Below are 19,525 nucleotides of genomic sequence, written 5' to 3' on the forward strand. Positions count from 1 at the left end.
CCTATGGCCGGCGCTTAGGAACCGCTCCCCACTTTGTGGGCTCAGGGAGCGCTGGGCTCCCTCCACGCCCACGGATTCTTGAATTTAGCGGTTCTCCACTAGTCTGCAACCGGAGTCCTCTCCCCGCGTTGCTCTGCGGGTCCCGCCCCGGATGTCACAACGGTCATAAAGAGGAGCCTGGAGACTAATTCCTGCGGGGCTCGTTGGTCTAGGGGTATGATTCTCGCTTAGGGTGCGAGAGGTCCCGGGTTCAAATCCCGGACGAGCCCTCCCTTTTGTCTCCCGGATGCGGGTCAGAATTCTGGCCTAAGATCTGTGCGCTAGGGCACGAAGCTCGACCCCAGGAAAGGTGACTTTGAAAAGGCCTCAGGCTGGCTGAGTGCCGCCCACCAATGCTTTTTAAAATTTAATTGGGACCCAGTCGCCAGAGCCCTGTCTCCCGATACTACTTTGTCATTCGGAGTTCGAGGCACCGAGGTGGGAGAAAGAGGTCTTTCCTTCCTGTGCACTAAGAGCCCATTATTCTCCAAACCGACGCCTTTGGCGCGGCAGGCCTGGGCCCCCCAGCCCAGTCCGGGCTCAGGAGTCAAAGAGCTTGAGGAGAGGCCTTGGACTTCTGGCGTTTGCAGCCTGGCCCGCGGGGCCTCCAGACGGGAAGCCCAGCACTCCTCAACTGCGCATGGCCTTCTGGGCTCTCCCCCCCACCCCACTGCCAGGGCCCTGACCCCCAGTGCCTGTCCCAGTGGGGTCCCCTCTGCCCTTTTCTGCGACTCCGGCTGTGTGTGGACTGGGGTCACCTTCGCGGGGCAAGAAGCAGACCGGGTCCGCCAACATGGAAAAGTTTGAAAATCTAAGCATTTGAAGAACAATAGTGGATATGTTGATCGAAGGCTCTGATCCCATGTAGTTCTATCCCCACTCCTTGTCGCATCAGCCCAAACATCAAACAGATGTTAACACTTTAAAATTGTGTTAGAGAATCTCTCATACATGTTACTAAAGCCTAGCAAACCATGTTCAAGAGCTCTGCAAGGGGGGACATCTGTTCTGCAGAACCTTGAGGCTGTGATGCCTCCAGGCACAGAATTCCTATAAAACACTCCCTCAGTACCTGGGGCTGAGAAGAAAGTGGGATTCAGGGGAGGTGGGGGGATTAAGTCCTCCAGCCTTTCCCCCTTTGTCAGGCCAAGGGCCCAGGGAAAGTCCTTCTGTGGAGTCACAAGTGCTTGCCAGCAAATGCCTTCAGCATGTGTGGAAAGAAGAGTGCCAAGGTGTGCCAAGAGCATCTGCCTCCTACAGGATCTGAAGGGTGGTTACACTGGAGAGAAGGAATCAGGAGAATGCAGCAGTGAGGAGGACCAAGGTGTTGGACAACTGTTAGTGGCATGGTCTTCCTTTTTGTTTAGGATGGTGAGTTTGAGAGTGTGCCATGAACGAAGTATCATGAATAATCCAGTTCTGGGTACTTGAGGACCAATTGGAGGGAAAAAAAAAAAACCCTCAAGTAGAAGATTTAATTTAAGTGCTAAATTAATGAATAGTATGGTAAGTCTTTGAGCCCCTGGCAGAAGTAGAAATTGTCTGTGGAGAAATGCACTTTTATTCTAGATCTCACAGAATTCCCTACATGAAGAAATTTACAAGGAAAATGGGCAACTCACAAAACAAACAAAAACAACAAGGAAATAAGGCACCATGAGCAATAACCAAGGAACAACAAACAATGGAAATAAAATTGCAAACATTTTAGATGCTAAGATTATTAGATACAGACTATAATACAACTAGTCTTACTATGCATAAATAAATGAAGACTAAAATATCTTTGAGAACAGAATCTATGTAAAATGATCTAAAGATTATAAAAGATCTAAATTCTTCTAAAAATAAAAATATACAAAAATTGAAACAAAATTCAATAGATGTATATAACAGTTAAAATAAATGGAGAAACAGCACACTAAGAATGGGTCAGAATAAATAATACAAAAATAAACAAAACTTGGGGCACCTGGGTGGCTCAGTTGGTTAAGCGACTGCCTTCGGCTCAGGTCACAATCCTGGAGCCACAGGATCAAGTCCCACATCGGGCTTCCTGCTCGGCGGGGAGTCTGCTTCTCCCTCTGACCCTACCCGCTCTCATGTGCTCTCTCTCTCTCTCTCTCTCATGCTCTCTCTCAAATAAGTAAAATCTTAAAAAAAAAACAAAACCCTAAAATATCCCAATATGATTGCAAATTAAGCAACATACTTCTAAAAATTCCATGAGTTAAGGAAGAAATTACAATGGGATTTAGAAATACTTTGAAATAAATGATGATGAAAATACTGCATACCAAAACCTGTAAGATATAGCTAAAACCGTAGTTAGAGGGAAATTGATAGCCTTAGATGCATATAATAGAAAGATTGAAAACTAATGGCAAGAAGTTAGAAAAAGAGCAGCAAAAATAAACCCAAAGAAGTTATAACAGGGAAAAAATAATAAGATATTAAAATAATGAAGTAGAAAACAAGCATACTATAGAGATTAATAACACGTCCTGAAGGCAAATCTTGGGGAAAGCTAGGGTTATTGATAAAACTCTGCAAATACTGATTAAGAAATAAAGGAAGAGACACTCAACGCAAAGTGGGAATGACTTCACAGTCATTGCATAATTAAATAATAAATGCATATGCTAAACACCTTTGTGAAAATTTAGAGAAATACATAATTTTTTAAAATTAAAAAACATGCCTTACTGGGATCAAAATGGAACAAAAATGTAAATGATCTTAAAACTAATAAAGAAAGTGAATCAATAGTCAAAAACTATCCTCCAAGGAAGATTCTTGACTCAGATGGTTGCTGTGGAGCATGCTACCAAACGTTCAAGAAACAAAATTTTTATTTCACACAAAAGCTTTCACAGAATAGAACACGGAACCCCACAACACATTTTAGAAGGCCAGCACAACTCTGATATCAAAACTAAACACAGGGACCCCTGGGTGATTCAGTAGGTTTTGCATCTGACACTTGATCTCAGAGTTGTGAGTTCAAGCACCCTGTTGGGCTCTGTGCTGGGCATGGAGGCTACATTAAAAAACAACAACATAGACAATATGAAAAATAATTTTAAAACCACATAATCTACAATCTCACTCATGAAAATGGATGTAAAATCTTTAAATATTAGCAAACCAAATCTTATGACCTATAAGAATAATAATATACCACTTCCAAGTTGAGTTTATCTAGGGAGTGCAGTTGATTTGATGTTAGAAAATCTATTGCTTTCTGCAACAAATTCAGAGAAAAATATTCAATACAATCTAACTTCCATTCATGACTTTTAAAATGCTTAGTAAACCAGCAAAAGGAGATAATACCCATAACTTGCCAAAATTATCTACAAAATACTACAGCAAACTTCATCCTTGATAGTGAAACCTTGACATTTTCTTTGAGGTTGGAGATGCCACAAGGATGCTGATGCTCTTTCTATTGAACATTTTATCAGACAAATTGGGTTACTCATGCATTGTTTATGGGAATGGAAACGGTCCAGCCACTGTGGAAAACACTATGGCGGTTTCTTTAAAAACTGAACACGTAACTACCATGTGACCTAGCAATTGCACCTTTGGGTGTCTATCCCAGAAAAATGAAGACTTATGTTCACACAAAAACCTGTACTCTGATATTTATAGCTGTTACATATTTCTAACAGCCAAAACAAAAACAAAACAAAAACTGGAACTATCCAGATATCCGTCAAGGGGCCAATAGGTAAACTGGTACATCTTGCCCAAGGCCTTTTCCCCTGCGCCGCTGGCTCTCTCCCCGCCTGCACCTAGGTGCTGGGGCTGCTCTTCCTGCGTCTAACGCCAGGTGTGCCCCTGAGGGCACAGGGCCCAGGCCGGTTCCCCAGCTAGAGGCCATGGGAAGGTGAGGGAAGTCCTGGACAAGCAGCACTCTCGCTTCCCCTGTGGGACGCTACTGACCGGCCCCAGGTGCTCAGGTCCAATTCATTACTTAGCCAAGTTTCCAACACCTTCGGATCAGCCCACCATCTAGAAGAGCTATCAGGGGTGCCCGGCTAGCTCAGTCGGTAGAGCATGAGACTCTTAATCTCAGGGTCGTGGGTTCGAGCCCCACGTTGGGCGGTTTGTTTTCTTGATTTGGCGCGCGAAACTCGTCAGGAGACGATTAGGAAGCAGTGTGGGTGCACCACAGGGTGGCGGCATTTCCACTCAAGGCGTCCCAGTGACCTAGAATCGAAAGACAGGCAACGCTGCCCCGGGGACCGGCGGTCCCTCGGTGGCTTTTGCCCCAGAGTGTGACCAGCGTGCTCGCGGTTGCGAGGAATGTCTGCGAAGTGACCCCCGTGGCGGCGTAGGGACGCATGGACCGTCTGCCTGGTTGGGGGCTCGTTGCGTGAATGCTGGGGCCACCAGATTGGGGGACATGAGAGGGCTGCTCCCCACTCTGTGAGCTCCTTCCACGCCCACCCACTCCTGAGGTCAACCCTTCCCTGCGGGTCTGAAATCCGAATCTCCTTCCCGCGCCGCTTCCTTGATTCCACCTGTCCCAACCCCTGGGTCGCCACGAAGTCATAAAGAAAGCAGGAGGAAGCCACTTCCATGGCTCGTTGGTCTAGGGGTATGATTCTCGCTTAGGGTGCGAGAGGTCCCGGGTTCAAATCCCGGACGAGCCCTGACACTTTTCGTAAAAAAAGGTCCTCTTAGAGATTGAGGAACTGTCCGCAGACCTCAGCCTTTGGGTGACGAAACGGGACAACGCAAGAGAAGATTAGAAGAAAATCTTTAAAAGCCCACAGCTGATTCGGGATGCTTTAAAAAATTTAAATTGGAGTCCTAGGCTCCAGAGGTGCAGGCATCCCGGGGCAGGGCGGGATTTGGGGGACCAACATTTTAGCTAAAAACAACGGAAAACGTTGGATATTCAAAACAAACAAGCACACTTAAAAGCGGCCGGAGGGGAAAAAAAAATTCCTGGCCACATTTAAACGAGGTGGAAAAGCAGAGGGGTGGTGGATCCCCAGGCGGAGGTCACACCCAGGGCATTTGCCAATTTCCGCAAACGGGCGAGACGAAGGCAGAGCCCAGGACCTATTCCTGAGTTCCCCCTTGAATCTGTGCCCCCGAAAGATGATATGCGCAGAAATACACCCGTCCCACCCCCACGGGCCTCCAGCGGCTCTGAAAAGCATGTAGCTTCGGGCCTCTTCCTTCTCCCACCTTCTGCTAAAATGCAAATAATTTTAAATAAGAGGCGAGCAAGGTACGGAGACCTCGTGCACCGGAAGGGCGAAGCCCCGCCCCCAACAAGGACCCCAGGTCTACAGCGTCCTAGTTTCTCTCACTGGCGGTCCCCTCCCGCCCAGGCGCGCTCCCCTGAAGTATCAGGGATGGCAGCTCCAGCCCCTTGCCTGCCGCTTCCTCTTCTGGGCCTGTGGTCAGATTGCCAGGACAAGCGGCACAAAGGACATTAGAAGACACGACAACTAATGCAAAGCGTGCTCTCTGATTCGGTTCTGGATTTTTTTTTTTTCGTTTTTGCCATAAAGAACGTTATTGGAGGAAATTCGCATATGGACGGTAGGTTAGATAATCTTGTTGCACGAATGATAAAGGATAAATTTGGAGTGTGGTGAGGGGAGGCTCTGAGGTCTCGGGAATTCTTAGGGGATGGGGAGAGAATCTTAAGAGGCTTCGGATTCTGATTGATTTTTTTTTTTTTTACCATTGGATAAATTACAAACCTCAGTGAATACAGTGAATTTCAAGGAAAATTGCAAGATTGTGTCCACGACACTTGAGCCTTCAGCTTCGGACAGCCCCAAGGGGAGGGGTTTGGTCTGGAGCTCTGTGCCGTCTCTCGCACCCGAGCCTAGAAGGCAAGGTCCAGGCTCTCCCCGTCTGGTGGACATTGGCGAAGCCCGGAGTTGTGGCGCCCAGTCCCGGGCCACGGCGCAGAGGGCTCTGACTTTGGCCTGCGGGTGAGCCTCAGAGGGTCTGGAGGGGTCGTCTCCCCACTGCACGCTATGGCGGTCCCGCACCATCTTCCTCCCAGCCCTGCGCTCTGCCGGGTCATTGATCAAGCTGGGCCCGGAGAGGACCGAACGCAGCCCAGGCCGGATGCACCATCGACTGATCCAACCGGAGTCCCCTATTGCTCTCTGAATCCATTCATCTGAAGGAGAATCCAGTGCATTTCTGAGCGTGGGACTCCTTCTGGAGGAAACGGAAGAGCCAGACTCCGCGAAGCCTGCGCGGGAGGAGCCGCAGGAACGCAGACAGAGGAGGGGGCGTTTGTTTCGTTCACAGCTGTTCCTGAAGGCTTTTGAATGCACGCTGGAACGCCACAGAAACTCAGCCTGGTTCTGAGGAATTACCCACACCAATCTCTGGATCTCCTAGCCAGTAAGCAAACGGTTTGGTAGCTGCCCCAGTGGCCTAAAGGATAAGGCACTGGCCTCCTAAACCACGGGTTGTGGGTTCGAGCCCTACTTGGGGTAATAGGACAGCCTAACCTTTAGGTGTGTGACGGGTGTTTTAGATTAGGTTACAAGAAGAAATACAGCCTAAGGGAGGGGAAAACCTGCGGAACTACCGAGAGATTTGCACCATTCTTAAAGTAAGAGCGAGAGCAAACTACAGCCTGAGGGGAAAACCTGTGGAACTCTCAAAGGAGTTTGCACCATCCTTGAGATAAGATTGAGAGGTTTACTTGTCTTCTATCCAATCACAAGGGAAAGAGCACACTTGTGTAAATCTGTCTTAGTACTGATGCCTGTGCAAGATTAATTGGCTAAGTAACATATTCATGTCGTTCAACCTCAAAAAGAACCTTGGTCTGTTGATCTGAAACATCCCACTATGAGAGGCATGGGATCCTTTTTTCTAAAACAGTAACTCCCAAACCCCAATTGTTTTTGCACGAGTGCCCAGAAAAGAAATGAGTGTAAAAGGCTGTGAACTTTCAGAGCCACACAAGCAAGGGGGAAAAAAAGAGACTAGCAAAATGCAAAGTATGCAGCTCAAGAGGTAAACAGAAAATGTGGAGAGCAGAGGTTGCACCTGTGAGAGGTCAATGTCAGAACTGAATGGGCATCTGGAGAGAATAGAGGTGACCCGGGCCAACGGTAATGTTGACTTGATCTGGGTGAAGATTGTGGGTGATTTTCTGCCTGGAGTTCTGTTGTTTCAACTGAGTTACTTCTGTGACTTTTTATAGTTCCTCCAGGGCCTTGTTAAGAATCCTGGTGTCAGGCTGGGATTTTGGTGTCTAGCAAATGCTGTCTTTGGCGTATAACCCAGCACTCTGGTGACCTGAAGGTCCTGTGCCCTCGGAAATGCCATGCCAGGCTTGCGTTCTTGCTCAGGTGTGTGGCGTCTGCAATCAAATCTCAGAGCAGCCACCTCCAATGCTTTTTTTTTTTTTTTTTTAAATAACTAAAGCGAGCAGGACTAGTATCAAAGCAGGGGAGAGAGGGTCAATCAAACAGGAGAAGATGCCTAACACATTTCCTGTTCAGGTTAAATGTTGGTGTGCTCTGTTAAGCTGCAGGCATCGAGCCTGGTGAGGAAGAAAACAAAAATGAAAAGCAGCAGCGTCCCCTGGTCCGGAATCCAACTCCCTTTCTTCTTCTGTTTTAAAAAATCCATTTTGTTAACTGCTGTATTGCCGGTAGATACTTAGAGTTGGTATTCAATGAGTGAATGAATGACTCTGTGAGGCCAGTGGCTTTGGGTATCTTGGGGCGCCTTTGGGACCTAGAGCTTATGGGAAGACAGAAGTTCCGAGCTAAGGGGTGCGTTCCTGCAGGTGGGTTTTGTTGTTGAGCCCCTGCCTCAGGATCCCGGCCAGCAGAGTCCCTGAGCCATCTGCTGACTAGGAGACCTGGGCCAAATCCTGCTCCGCTGTGTGCGCTTCTTCAGCCAACAGTCCTGGTGCCCCAGCTCTATCCTGGTGGTCATGCCAACGGTATTTACACTCTTCTCTGAGTAGATATGGCAGAGTCATGTGGCCAGCTAGCTCAGTCAGTAGAGCATGAGACTGTTAATCCCAGAGTCTTGGGTTCAAGTCCCACGGTGGGCATAGGCATCCCTTTCTGCTTGTGCACTAGGCAGCAGAAGGGTGGGAAAGCTGACTTTCTTTAAATCCATGCCCAATAGATGTCCTTGAATGAAACTTAAGTTAGCAAGACTCACAAAGATGATGTGCACAGTACTATATCAGCTTAATTAGATGTATTCTATTCTCAATCTTGGCACTTTTGACATTGTGAACCAGATCATTCCCTGTTGTACGGGGCCATCCTGTGCACTCTGGAATGTTTAACAGCATCCTTGGCCTTTACCTTCTAGATGCCAGTAGTTTCCCCATAGTTGTGACAACTAAAAGTGTCTCCATATGTCCAGTGTCTCATAGTTGCGAGCCACTGGTCTAGAGAATCAAGCCCATAAATATTGGTGCAAACAGTTCTCATCTGAGATCTGACAGGAGAGCTAGCTTGGCACAGGGCCAGGTGGCAGGGCAGGGTGGCCTGCCATGGCCAACCTAGAAGGCAGCTTGGTGGGGTCTGGAAATGGGCTATGTTCAGAGGGCTGAACAGATAACTTAATATATTGAGGCTAATGGGAACCAGTTTTCTCACTGGTGGAACTGGAAAAAGAGAAGGCTTCAATACATCCTATGGTGTTGCCTTGCAATTGGAGGTATTAGTGATGCTATTTGATAACTTGGTAAAGGTTGTGTCACTGGGAAAGAGTTCGTGGCAGTGACCTAATAAAAGCGATTCTTATAATGGTATATTTCCCTTCTTTGAAATTAGCAAGTAACCTGTCAAGTGATATAATTTGATACTATGTGAATATCCTGTTCCCCAACAACTTATTACATATTATTTTTTTAAATATTTTATTTATTTATTTATTTGAGAGACAGAATGAGATAGAGAGAGTACATGAGAAGGGGGAGGGTCAGAGGGAGAAGCAGACTCCCCGCTCAGCAGGGAGCCCGATGCGGGACTCGATCCCGGGACTCCAGGATCACGACCTGAGCCAAGGCAGTCGCTTAACCAACTGAGCCACCCAGGCACCCTTATTACATATTATTTTAACATTCCTTCATAATCATTGTCTCAAACATTTATTTCACTGGGAGTTAAAGAATGAAGATTTCCTATTTCTATCATTTTTCTCTATTTTTTAATTTGAATCCAATTAGCCAACATATAGTACATCATTAGTTTCAGATGTTGTGTTCAGTAATTTATCAGTTGTGTATAACACCCAGTGCTCATCACATCGTGTGCCCTCCTTAATGCCCATCACCCAGTTACCCCACTTCCCCCACTCACCTCCCCTCCAGCAACCCTCAAGTTTGTTTCCTATAGTTAAGAGCCTCTCATGGTTTTTCTCCCTCTCTGATGACTTCGCATTCAGTTTTCCTCCTTTCCCCTATGATCCTCTGTGCTGTTTCTTATATTCCACATGTGAGTGAAACCATATGATAATTGTCTTTCTCTGAGTGACTTATTTCAGTCAGCATACTACCCTCCAGTTCCATCCACATTGATGTAAATGGTAAGTATTCATCCTTTCTGATGGCTGAGTAATATTCTCTTGTATATATGGACGACATCTTTATCCATTCATCTGTTGATAGACATCTCAGCTCTTTCCACGGTTTGGCTATTGTGAACATTGCTGCTATGAACATTGGGGTGCGTGTGCCCCTTTGAATCACTACATCTGTATCTTTGGGGTAAATACCTAGGAGTGCAATTGCTGTGTTGTAGGGCAGTTTTATTTTTAGCTTCTTGAGGAACCTCCATACTGTTTTCCAGAGTGGCTGCACCAGCTTGCATTCCCACCAACAGTGTAAAATGTTCCCCTTTCTCCGCATCCTTGCCAACATGTTATTTCCTGTCTTGTTAATTTTAGCCATTCTGACTGGTGTAAGGTGGTATCTCATTATGGTTTTGATTTGTATTTCTCTGATGACAAGTGACATGGAGCATTTTTTCATGTGTCTGGTGGCCATTTGTATGTTTTCTTTGAAGAAATGTCTGTTCATGTCTTCTGCCCGTTTCTTGACTGGATTATTTGTTCTTTGGGTGTTGAGTTCTTTATAGATCTTGGATACTATCCCTTTATTTGATATGTCATTTGCAAATATCTTCTCCGATTCTGTAGGTTGCCTTTTAGTTTTGTTGACTGCTTCCTTTGCTGTGCAGAAGTTTTTTTTTATATTTAAAAAAAAGGCTTTATTTATTTGATGCAGAGAGAGAGAGAGAGAGAGAGACAGCACACAAGCTCAGGGAGAGGCAGACTCCCTGCTGAGGTTTAAGGTGCCTATAAAGCTTTTGATCTTATGCACTGTAAAGTTTACTTTCCTGAGTTGATAATATTAAAGGTTTACTCATAAAAACCATACACTTCGATCAGAAGTGGCAGTTGAATCACTAAAAAAAATGCCTTCTGTAAACCAGAGTGCTACTCTAACTGATCTTCCACTTTGGGTTATTTATGGACAATGCATTCTTCATGCTGATTATGATGTCTTTTTTTTTTTAAGATTTTTTTATTATTGTTTGTTTATTTGACAGAGAGAGAGACAGCGAAAGAGGGAACACAAGCAGGGGGAGTGGGAGAGGGAGAAGCAGGCTTCCCGCTGAGAAGGGAGCCTGATGCGGGGCTCCATCCCAGGACCCCGGGATCATGACCCAAGCCAAAGGCAGACACTTAACAACTGAGCCACTCAGGTGCCCCTGATTATGATGTCTTAATAAATATTCACCTACTCCTAGTAACTCAGTGTAAGAACTTCAGGGTCATAATGAATCCTCATGTATCCATCAGACACATGTTATCAGATATCAAGTTCTGTACATTCTATCTCTGAAAACAGGCCAAAAACACCTCACAATGTTAATTATCAAGAATCTGTGGAAGAGGGGAAAAATAGTCACTGGATTACTAAAGACATTGTTTGCAAGTGATAGAAAACTAACTCCTATCAGCTTAAGGAGAAGCAGAATCTATTGGTGGATGTAATTGCAAAGTCCAAAGTTCTTGCAAGTTTCAAGCAGGGCTAGATGAAGGGACCCAAATAATGACATCAGGACCTGTACTTCTTATCTATTTTGTTTGTTTCTGTTTGACTTCATTCTACAGACTGCCTCTCTCCATGTAGCCGACAAGATGTCCACCAGTAGCTCCAAACTCACATCCTCCTAGACTAGCAATCATTGGGCACAGAGAATTTCTCTCTACCAGTGTTTTATCTTTAAACTTTTAAAAAAGATTTATTCCCTTTTTGGTGTAGGCACTGTGGGATGATACAGAGTACAGAGATTTGGAATGAGGCTTTGTAATTTTTTAAGTAAACCCTACCCCTGACATGGGGCTCAAATTCAGGACCCCAAGATCAAGAGTCACATGCTTTATTGCCTGAGCCAGCCAAGTGCCTCTTTCAGTGTTTACTTATTAATTCCAGGCAAGGCTGTGATCATTCCTTCTTGGATCCATGCCCAAATCTGAACCAACCACTCTGGATGGGAGAGTGGGGTGTTCTGGTCATCCTAGGTCATAAACCCAATGCATTCCATGTGAGAATCCAGTGATGTACATTATCATCAGGACTAAATGGAGGAGGGGAGGAGTTTCCCAAACAGATCCAAAGAATGGGAATGGGAAAGAATGTCCTTGATCAAAAAATCTGGTTACTATGATCCACTAGTTGTTCCATCAGCTGAGTTGAACAAAGGATTGGAGAAGGAACACTTAAGACAAAAGGATAAATTAGTAAGCTGTTTTAAAAGTTAAGATGAGGGGACGCCTGGGTGGTTCAGTCAGTTAAGCGTCTGCCTTCGGCTCAGGTCATGATCCCACGGTCCTGGGATTGAGCCCCACATTGAGCCCCACATCGAACCCCACATCAAGCCCCACATCAGGCTCCCTGTTCAGCTGGAAGCCTGCTTCTCCCTCTCCCACTCCCCCTGCTTGTGTTCCCTCTCTCGCTGTGTCTCTCTCTGTCAAATTAAAAAAAAAAATCTTAAAAAAAAAATAAAGCCAGATCTTGCCTTCAGTACTATGGAGTGGTAACTATTGGACTCAGAAATTCTACATTCCTTATTGGCATCCATGTCATACTAATTTATAAATGGACTCACCAATGGTTCCTATTCTACCTCATTTACCCCCAAATTCAAATATAGAATAAAAAACTTGTCAACTGGTCCCTTATAAAAATGACTATTGCCATATGAAGATAAACACAAGGCACTATTTCCAAACGACATTTATCCAGAACATAGATGATTGAGCAGAGAGTGAAGGATATAAATATCAATATCTTTAGCTTCCACATAGTGGACATGGTCTAACCCCAGTGCATTGATGAGATTAGGGGTCATGAGATGTTTAACATATATTACCTGATTTAATCTGCACATCTGTACAAGATGAACATTATTTTGTGATTCTGTGAAGGTTGATAGATTTCTCAAGGTCATACAACTGGTAATGTTGGATCTGGGATTTAAGTGCACATCTGTGTGAACCCAAAGGTTATTCTCTTAATTCATATACAGCATCATGTATATTTCCTAACAAAGAAAGCAACTCAGCTTGGGTGGGGGATAAAATATAGGATTGTGAGTTTTCTCTAGCAGAAAAATTATCGCTAATGATTTCCCCCAAGATTGCTTCATTTCCAATGTTGCCAAGCTCTAAAGCAGCAATATGATGGCAGGACTTTATTATCAATGTTGGATCCAAAAGAGCCCAAGGAGGAGAAGGGACAATTACTTGCTTTTTGTCTCTAATGAGGCTCTTAGGGAATATGGCCCTAGTGGCCATGGAGGCTCTTGTAAAGAGCTGGTCCTCTGGTTCCCCCAAACATCCTTTCTGCACCAAGGGTTGAGTCTGTGTACTCCAACCCTTATTCAAGCAAACTTAGCCTGAAAACACCAGTGACAAGTCCCTTTTCCTCAAACCAATGCTCTCTGGCCAGGTCTGGAAAAGTGAAGCAAGCTTGGGACTTCTGGTGACAGTGATGACTGCCATTCTTTCTGGGGTAAGAGTCAGATCAGTGGGACTTTATCAATAACTGATTGTTAAGGTGCAAACCTTTTGTGGGGACACTCCTCACTGCATCTTTCTTTAAAGTGGAGCCAAAGAAACAGTTCTGAGATCATCAGCCATCCCTTGCAATCACCTAGTCATGACCATACATATGTCTTGTATGTTTATGAGACCTGAACTGTGGAGAGAACCAATTGACCAAGTTTCTGTCCATAACTCTGGGTCATTTCCATTTCTATTTTACAGGTTAGATTGAGGGAGCTCAGTGGACATAACCAAGAAGGGCTGGCTCAGAGCTCCGTAAAGTGCTCAGAAAATGTGAGCCCAGGAAGCAGCGGCAGCAATATTATCATATTGATTGATCACTGATATCATCCTCAGAGCAAACATGTTAGGAATGTGTAATATGTCCAGATTAGAGATAATGGAACTGAAAAATGTCCTCTAAGGCAACACCACTAATGATAATAATGACATCAATATCCATATATTAGGATATATGCTTACTATATGTCAGTCTCTATGGTAACCATTTACATATGTTCTCCAGTACTCGTTATAAATATTAACATGTCTATTAATATTCTTATATCTATAGTGATTTATGACACTATTTGAAGATACAAGGTCATGATAGAAAGTTCAAACATAAAAAGAATTTATGGATACAACCATTGTCACAGTCTTTCAATGTCCTTCCAGAGGCACTGCCCTCATTTTGCTAATGAAAAAATGGTGGCACCGAAAAGACCATCACTGGCCAAACACACAGGGAGCAAGGTTCTAATGCCTCACTGACGTCACACAGCCTTTCTCCTTGCAGTCTTCTTAGTTGCTCCACTTTAACTATCACTTTCCAGGCTTTTGAATTTTTCCTGCTTTATCTGCCTCTGGACTCAGGCTTCCAGCCCCATGAGAGGGTCAAACCAGTCCCGTGTCTCTGAGTTCCTCCTCCTTGGGCTCTCCAGGCGGCCCCAGCAGCAGCAGCCCTTCTTTGTACTCTTCCTGAGCATATACCTGACCACGGTCCTGGGAAACCTGCTCATCCTCCTGGCCATTGGCGTGGACTCCCGCCTGCACATCCCCATGTACTTCTTCCTCAGCAACCTGTCCTTTGTGGACATCTGCTTCTCCTCCACCACTGTCCCCAAGATGCTGGCCAACTATATACTCGGGACTCAGACCATCTCCTTTTCTGGGTGTCTCACACAGACGTATTTTCTCTTTGAGCTTGCCGACATGGACAATTTCCTCCTGGCTGTGATGGCCTATGACCGCTCTGTTGCCATATGCCACCCCTTACACTCCTCAACAAAGGTGACCCACCAGCTCTGTGCCCTGCTGGTTGCTGGGTCATGGGTCATTGCCAGCCTGAATGCTCTTTTGCATACCCTGCTGATGGCTCGACTCTCGTTCTGTGCAGACAATGCCATCCCCCACTTCTTCTGTGATGTGACGCCCCTCCTGAAACTCTCCTGCTCCAACATGCACCTCAATGAGGTGATGATTCTGAGGGTTCTCTGATCATGATCACTCCATTTATTTGCATCCTGGCTTCATATGTCCGTATTACCTGTGCCATCCCGAGAGTCCCATCCACAAAGGGAAAATGGAAAGCCGCCTCCACCTGTGGCTCCCACCTGGCCGTGGTTTCTCTCTTCTGTGGCACCATCGTTGCTGTGCATTTCAACCCTTTATCCTCGCACTTGGCTGAGACAGATAGCAGCTGCTGTGATGTTCACAGTGGTGACCCCCACGCTGAACCCCTTCATCTACAGCCTGAGGAACAGGGACTTGAAAGAGGCCCTAGAAAAAGTGATGGGCAAGAAGACATGCTCTTAGTGATGAAAGTATAATGGATCTATTTTCCCAGGCATATTAATCTTTGGCAACTCACTGAAATGTAGCTATCAAAGTGTTTGCAAGGAACTTAGAATAAATACTCTCAATAGACAGTTATGAATGAACTTAGTCTTAAGTACAACCCTGCTCCTTTAAATAGGTAATTTTATTTGTTTCTAATTACTGTATTTAAACCTTCTTTGCATAAAGGTCAGGTTTTTCCTTTCTAGGTGATCGCTCTAAAAATTTACACGTAACCAAATTTGTTTCCACTTCCTTTTTGGAAATGCTCTCAGAATTTAAGGCAGTGTTTTTCAATACTGGTTACATGACAGTATCACCTGGGGAGTTTTGACACCATATATATGGTTGCTGGACCAAGCTTTGACCAATTAAAGCAGAATTTTTGGAGTGGGATCCAGGCATTGGCATTTTTTCCCCTTGAAGTTCCCCAAGGGGTTCTAATGTAATTTCTGAGTTGACAATTCATGCTGCTTTGGATGTACTTTATGATTGCTCATTATGAAGAGTGAGCCCAGAAACCCTAAGAGGAAATCTGATGTCTAATGAGAGTAATAACAATAGAGGTGAAAAAATTACTGAAGTTTTCTGTGGGCTCAAGTGTTCCTGTGCTGAGAGGGCTGGTCTTTTGGCTGAACTCACATTCCTGAGCCTCACTTGGGATCCAAAGAATACTTCATAATTTTTAGTGCTCCTATTAGTCTGTTTAGGTTGCTCTAACAAAAACACCATACACTTTGTAGCTGAGACAACAAACATTTATTTCTCACAGTTCTGGAGGCTGGAGGTCCAAGATCAAGGTGTCAGCAGATTCAGTGTCAGATGAGAGCCTGCTTCTTGGTTCTTCTTTCTGTGTCCTCAGATGGTAGAAGGGGTGAGGAAGCTCTCTGGGGTCTATTTTATGAAGACACTAATCCCTTCAGGAGGGGTCCCCCACTCATGACTTAGTCACCTCCCAAAGGTCCCACCTCCAAATACTACACATTGGGGGTTAGGTTTCAACATTTTAATATTTTGGAGGGGCACAAAAATCGTCTGTGGCAGTGTCTCATCCTCCAATTTGAGTGCCTTGCTTTATGGGGGTATATTTAGCAATAAGGTGTTCCTTTGATTTTGAAGAAACAGAATAGCATTTGCTTTTTCATCTGTTCAGGATGCCTAGTCTTTCTCCCTGAGGGGAAAACCTTCCCTGAACCTTCAAGATCCCAGTCAATATTTCCCCTATGAAGCCTTTGGTAATTCCTCTAGGCTGAGATTCTCATTCCCTCTCCTGAGTTCCCATAGAAAACTCCTCTTGAAATTATTATATATGTGATACTGTGTAGTCTGTTTATTGCTGCTTCCTCTCCCCCTTCCTCTTTGCCCTGAGGCACTCTAAAGACTTTGAGATGCTCAGGGATCACACGCATAAACTGTTCACCTTGGACACCCATAAAAAGCTTGGCTCCTGACACTTACTGCACTTGCAAACTATTAATACTGAATAGGAGAACAACAGCCTGTGCTTCTGGAGAACCCAATCTGAGAGGTCTTTTAGCTTTTTAAAGATATATTTTATTTGTTTATCTGAGAGAGACAGTGATCGTGAGAGTGGGGCAGGGTGGGGGAAGGAGAGGGAGAAGCAGACTCCCCGCTGAGCAGGGAGCTCAACTCAGGGACCATGACCTGAGCCGAAGGCAGATACTTAACCTACTGAGCCACCAGGTGCCCCATGAGAGGTCTTTTAATAATAGTAACAATGACAGAATGACAACAAAGGAAAAGAACAGATATACTATGTTGCATAATCAGAGGTTAAGCATTACTGTCTAGTCCATTTGCCGCATTAGTGACTATTTATTGAAACAACATTTAGTATTTTATTTGGAGATATAATTTTACCAAATAGAGTGTTGCTATTCAGTCATTTTGCTTGATTTTTCTGTGCATGTGTCATTGTTTACCACTAGTTTTTTTTTAAAACTCACTACTCTATTAGCTTCTTAAACACTGATCTCTGCTTGTTTCTGTGTCTCTTTGCTCCATTTGTTTTGCCAACTCCTCCTCTTTTACCATTTTATAAACGTTTGTTTTCCTCTTGGGTTTTATGCTTGGACTTCTTTTCAGTCTATACTCTCTTCATGGACAATCACATCTACTTCATGTCTTTAACCACATCTATGTTCTTGTGACTTCTGAATCCATATCTGTCAGACCTCCCCTTGACCTACGTATCCATTCTGCCCAGCCTGGATGTCTTCACACCCAACACTTTCTAATGGAACCCATGGAATCCACACTGCCACCATCATACCATGATCCATCCCAACAAGCACAGATGCATTTCTCTCCTGCCTGCACTGCCTATCTCAATCAGTGGTTCTCAATTAATGTTGCAATCCTCCTACACTTGCCCTAATCCCACATATCCAATCAGTCACTAAGTGCTCTGCCTTCTACTTCCCTATCATTCCTCAATATTATTCCCTACTGTAGTGAGTGGGATTGTGTCCCCCAGCCTGCAAAAGATGTTCAACTCCTAACTCCTAGTACCTATTAATATGACCTTATTTGGAAATAGGGTATTTACAGATGTAATCAAGTTAAGATTTGGTCATACAGGATTAGGGTAGGTCCGATTTCAATGACTGCTGTCCTCCTAAGAAGAGGGAAATTTGGACATAGCTACTCATAGAGAGAACACCATGTGAAGACACAAAGACACAAAGAGCCTCAGGAATAATGCCACGTGAAGATTGGCAGAGACTGGAATGGTACATCTACAAGCATCACTAAGGATTGTTGGCATCAAGCAATCCTAAGTGAGGACCCTAAGGGTTGATGGCAGCCACTGAAGCTAGAAAAGGGGCATGAAACGGATTCTCTCTCAGAGCCTCCAGAATGAACCATCCTTGCCAACACCTTAATTTTGGACATCTAGTCTCCAAAACTGTAAGAGAATAAATTTCTGTTGTTTAAAGTCACCTAATTTATGGTAGTTTGTTATGGCAGGCCTAGGAAACCAATACACCACCCCAATAGGACTGCTTGTCTTATCTTTTCCATATGACCTGTACAACCTTCAATTGCAGGTGTTTGCATTCTTTTGGGGTCTTCCACCATGAACATATAAGGCCCTTGAAATAAGAAATGAGTCATTATTCACATTTGTACACAGAGTATTAGTTCCTGGGTCTGGCTCATATAAAGTGCATGTTTCATGAATAATGAGAAGCAGAAGTCAGTATGCTGAGGAAATTATTTTGTTTTTCTCCCTGTCCTCCCTACCCCAACTAGGCTGTACTCCATGAGTGCAGGGACCAGGTTTTTCAATAGTATCTGCAATATAGTGGTTGCTCAACAATTCTCTCATGTGAATAAATGATTATAGGAATGATTCAATATGGGGAACTTACTATAGAGGATGATGAAGTTTCCTAAAGGAGTTGATGGGCTTGGTTCAGCTCTCTGCCACCTCACATCAGACCTTCCAGGCCATAATGAAGCTTGATGTGCATGTTTTAATGTATTTTTTAATGGTTATTTTTTTTTTACATTTAAAGTGGTTGCAAAAATATTGAAAAATTTAAAAGTAGGTATATTTAAACTCACATTATTTTATTTATTTTTTAAGTAGGCTCCATGCCTAACTCAAGCGGGGCTCAAACTCAAGGACTCTGAGATGAAGTGTCACATGCTCCACCAACTGAGCCACCCAGGAACCCCTAAACTCACACTATTTTAACTGCAATATTTTATTTACACCCAAATCAGAATCTTTTATAATTTCACTTTTCCAAGGACAGAGTCCCTCCTTGACCAAACTCTAATCAGGCTCCTCCCTCTTCTTGACTATGTTCAACTTTGGCCTAAAAGATTTGAACAACTAACACCCAACAGCTCAAGGCCACATCCCTAGGATGGCCCTAGGTGCCCTTACTGCCTGCCTCAGGAAAATCAAGGCTGCCAAAAGAATGTACCATTTGTTCCAGAAACACCTGAAGATAGGGACCCTGTCTGTATGGTAGGGTAGGAGCCTTGCTTCCATAAGGGCCAATTAGCAAACCCAGATGGGTTTCACAAGGACCAACCCTCTCATCCAGCTTTTTGTAATTTTTCACTTCCCTGACTGCGGAAGCTTCTGCTATTTCCTCTCCCTACTTCCTCATTCTCCCTTTAAAATGCCCAATCACCTCTGCAGAAAATGGAATGGAGCTCAGCTCCTTCCCCTACCGTCAGTAGTTACTGAATAAAATCAGTTTTCACTGCTTTAACTAATGTCTGGCTGTGTTTATCTTTGACACTAGCTTAGTATTAGTAAACTCATCAGTAATGTCTTCAGAATCTTCTTTGCCTGTTTCACCTGAGAGAACTGCCGTATTTCACAATTTCTCTTGACTAAGCAAAGGTGTTAAATAATATTAACTTTCAGCTTATCTTGTCTTTAAAATTCTTATATTTTGTTAAAGGATTTTTTGCATTAACTTTGTTTAAAAAAAAACACACTGCACTGAAATATTACTTACTTTGATTACTAAGCCTTTTGAGCCCCTTAATTTCGCACTTTTCGCACATTTCG

The 19,525-nt window shown here is 44.3% G+C and overlaps 1 protein-coding gene and 3 non-coding genes across 4 annotated transcripts; all 4 read left to right on the forward strand.

Annotated features, from left to right (window-relative positions):
- Nucleotides 1–197: 197 nt before the first annotated feature.
- TRNAP-AGG lies at nt 198–269 on the forward strand. Its single transcript has one exon. It is a non-coding gene; the product is annotated as a tRNA-Pro (tRNA).
- Nucleotides 270–4,079: 3,810 nt separating this feature from the next.
- On the forward strand, nt 4,080–4,152 carry TRNAK-CUU. Its single transcript has one exon. It is a non-coding gene; the product is annotated as a tRNA-Lys (tRNA).
- A 479-nt stretch (nt 4,153–4,631) lies between these two features.
- Nucleotides 4,632–4,703, forward strand: TRNAP-AGG. Its single transcript has one exon. It is a non-coding gene; the product is annotated as a tRNA-Pro (tRNA).
- Nucleotides 4,704–14,016: 9,313 nt separating this feature from the next.
- On the forward strand, nt 14,017–16,552 carry LOC118356033 (olfactory receptor 1F1-like). Its single transcript, XM_035722298.1, is given in 3 exon segments — nt 14,017–14,608; nt 14,611–14,827; nt 14,829–16,552. Coding segments are annotated over 3 exon segments (927 nt in total). The 3' UTR covers nt 14,947–16,552.
- The last annotated feature ends 2,973 nt before the right edge of the window (nt 16,553–19,525 follow it).

The sequence above is a fragment of the Zalophus californianus genome, chromosome 10 (assembly GCF_009762305.2).
Source record: "Zalophus californianus isolate mZalCal1 chromosome 10, mZalCal1.pri.v2, whole genome shotgun sequence".
Taxonomy (NCBI): Eukaryota; Metazoa; Chordata; class Mammalia; order Carnivora; family Otariidae; genus Zalophus; species Zalophus californianus.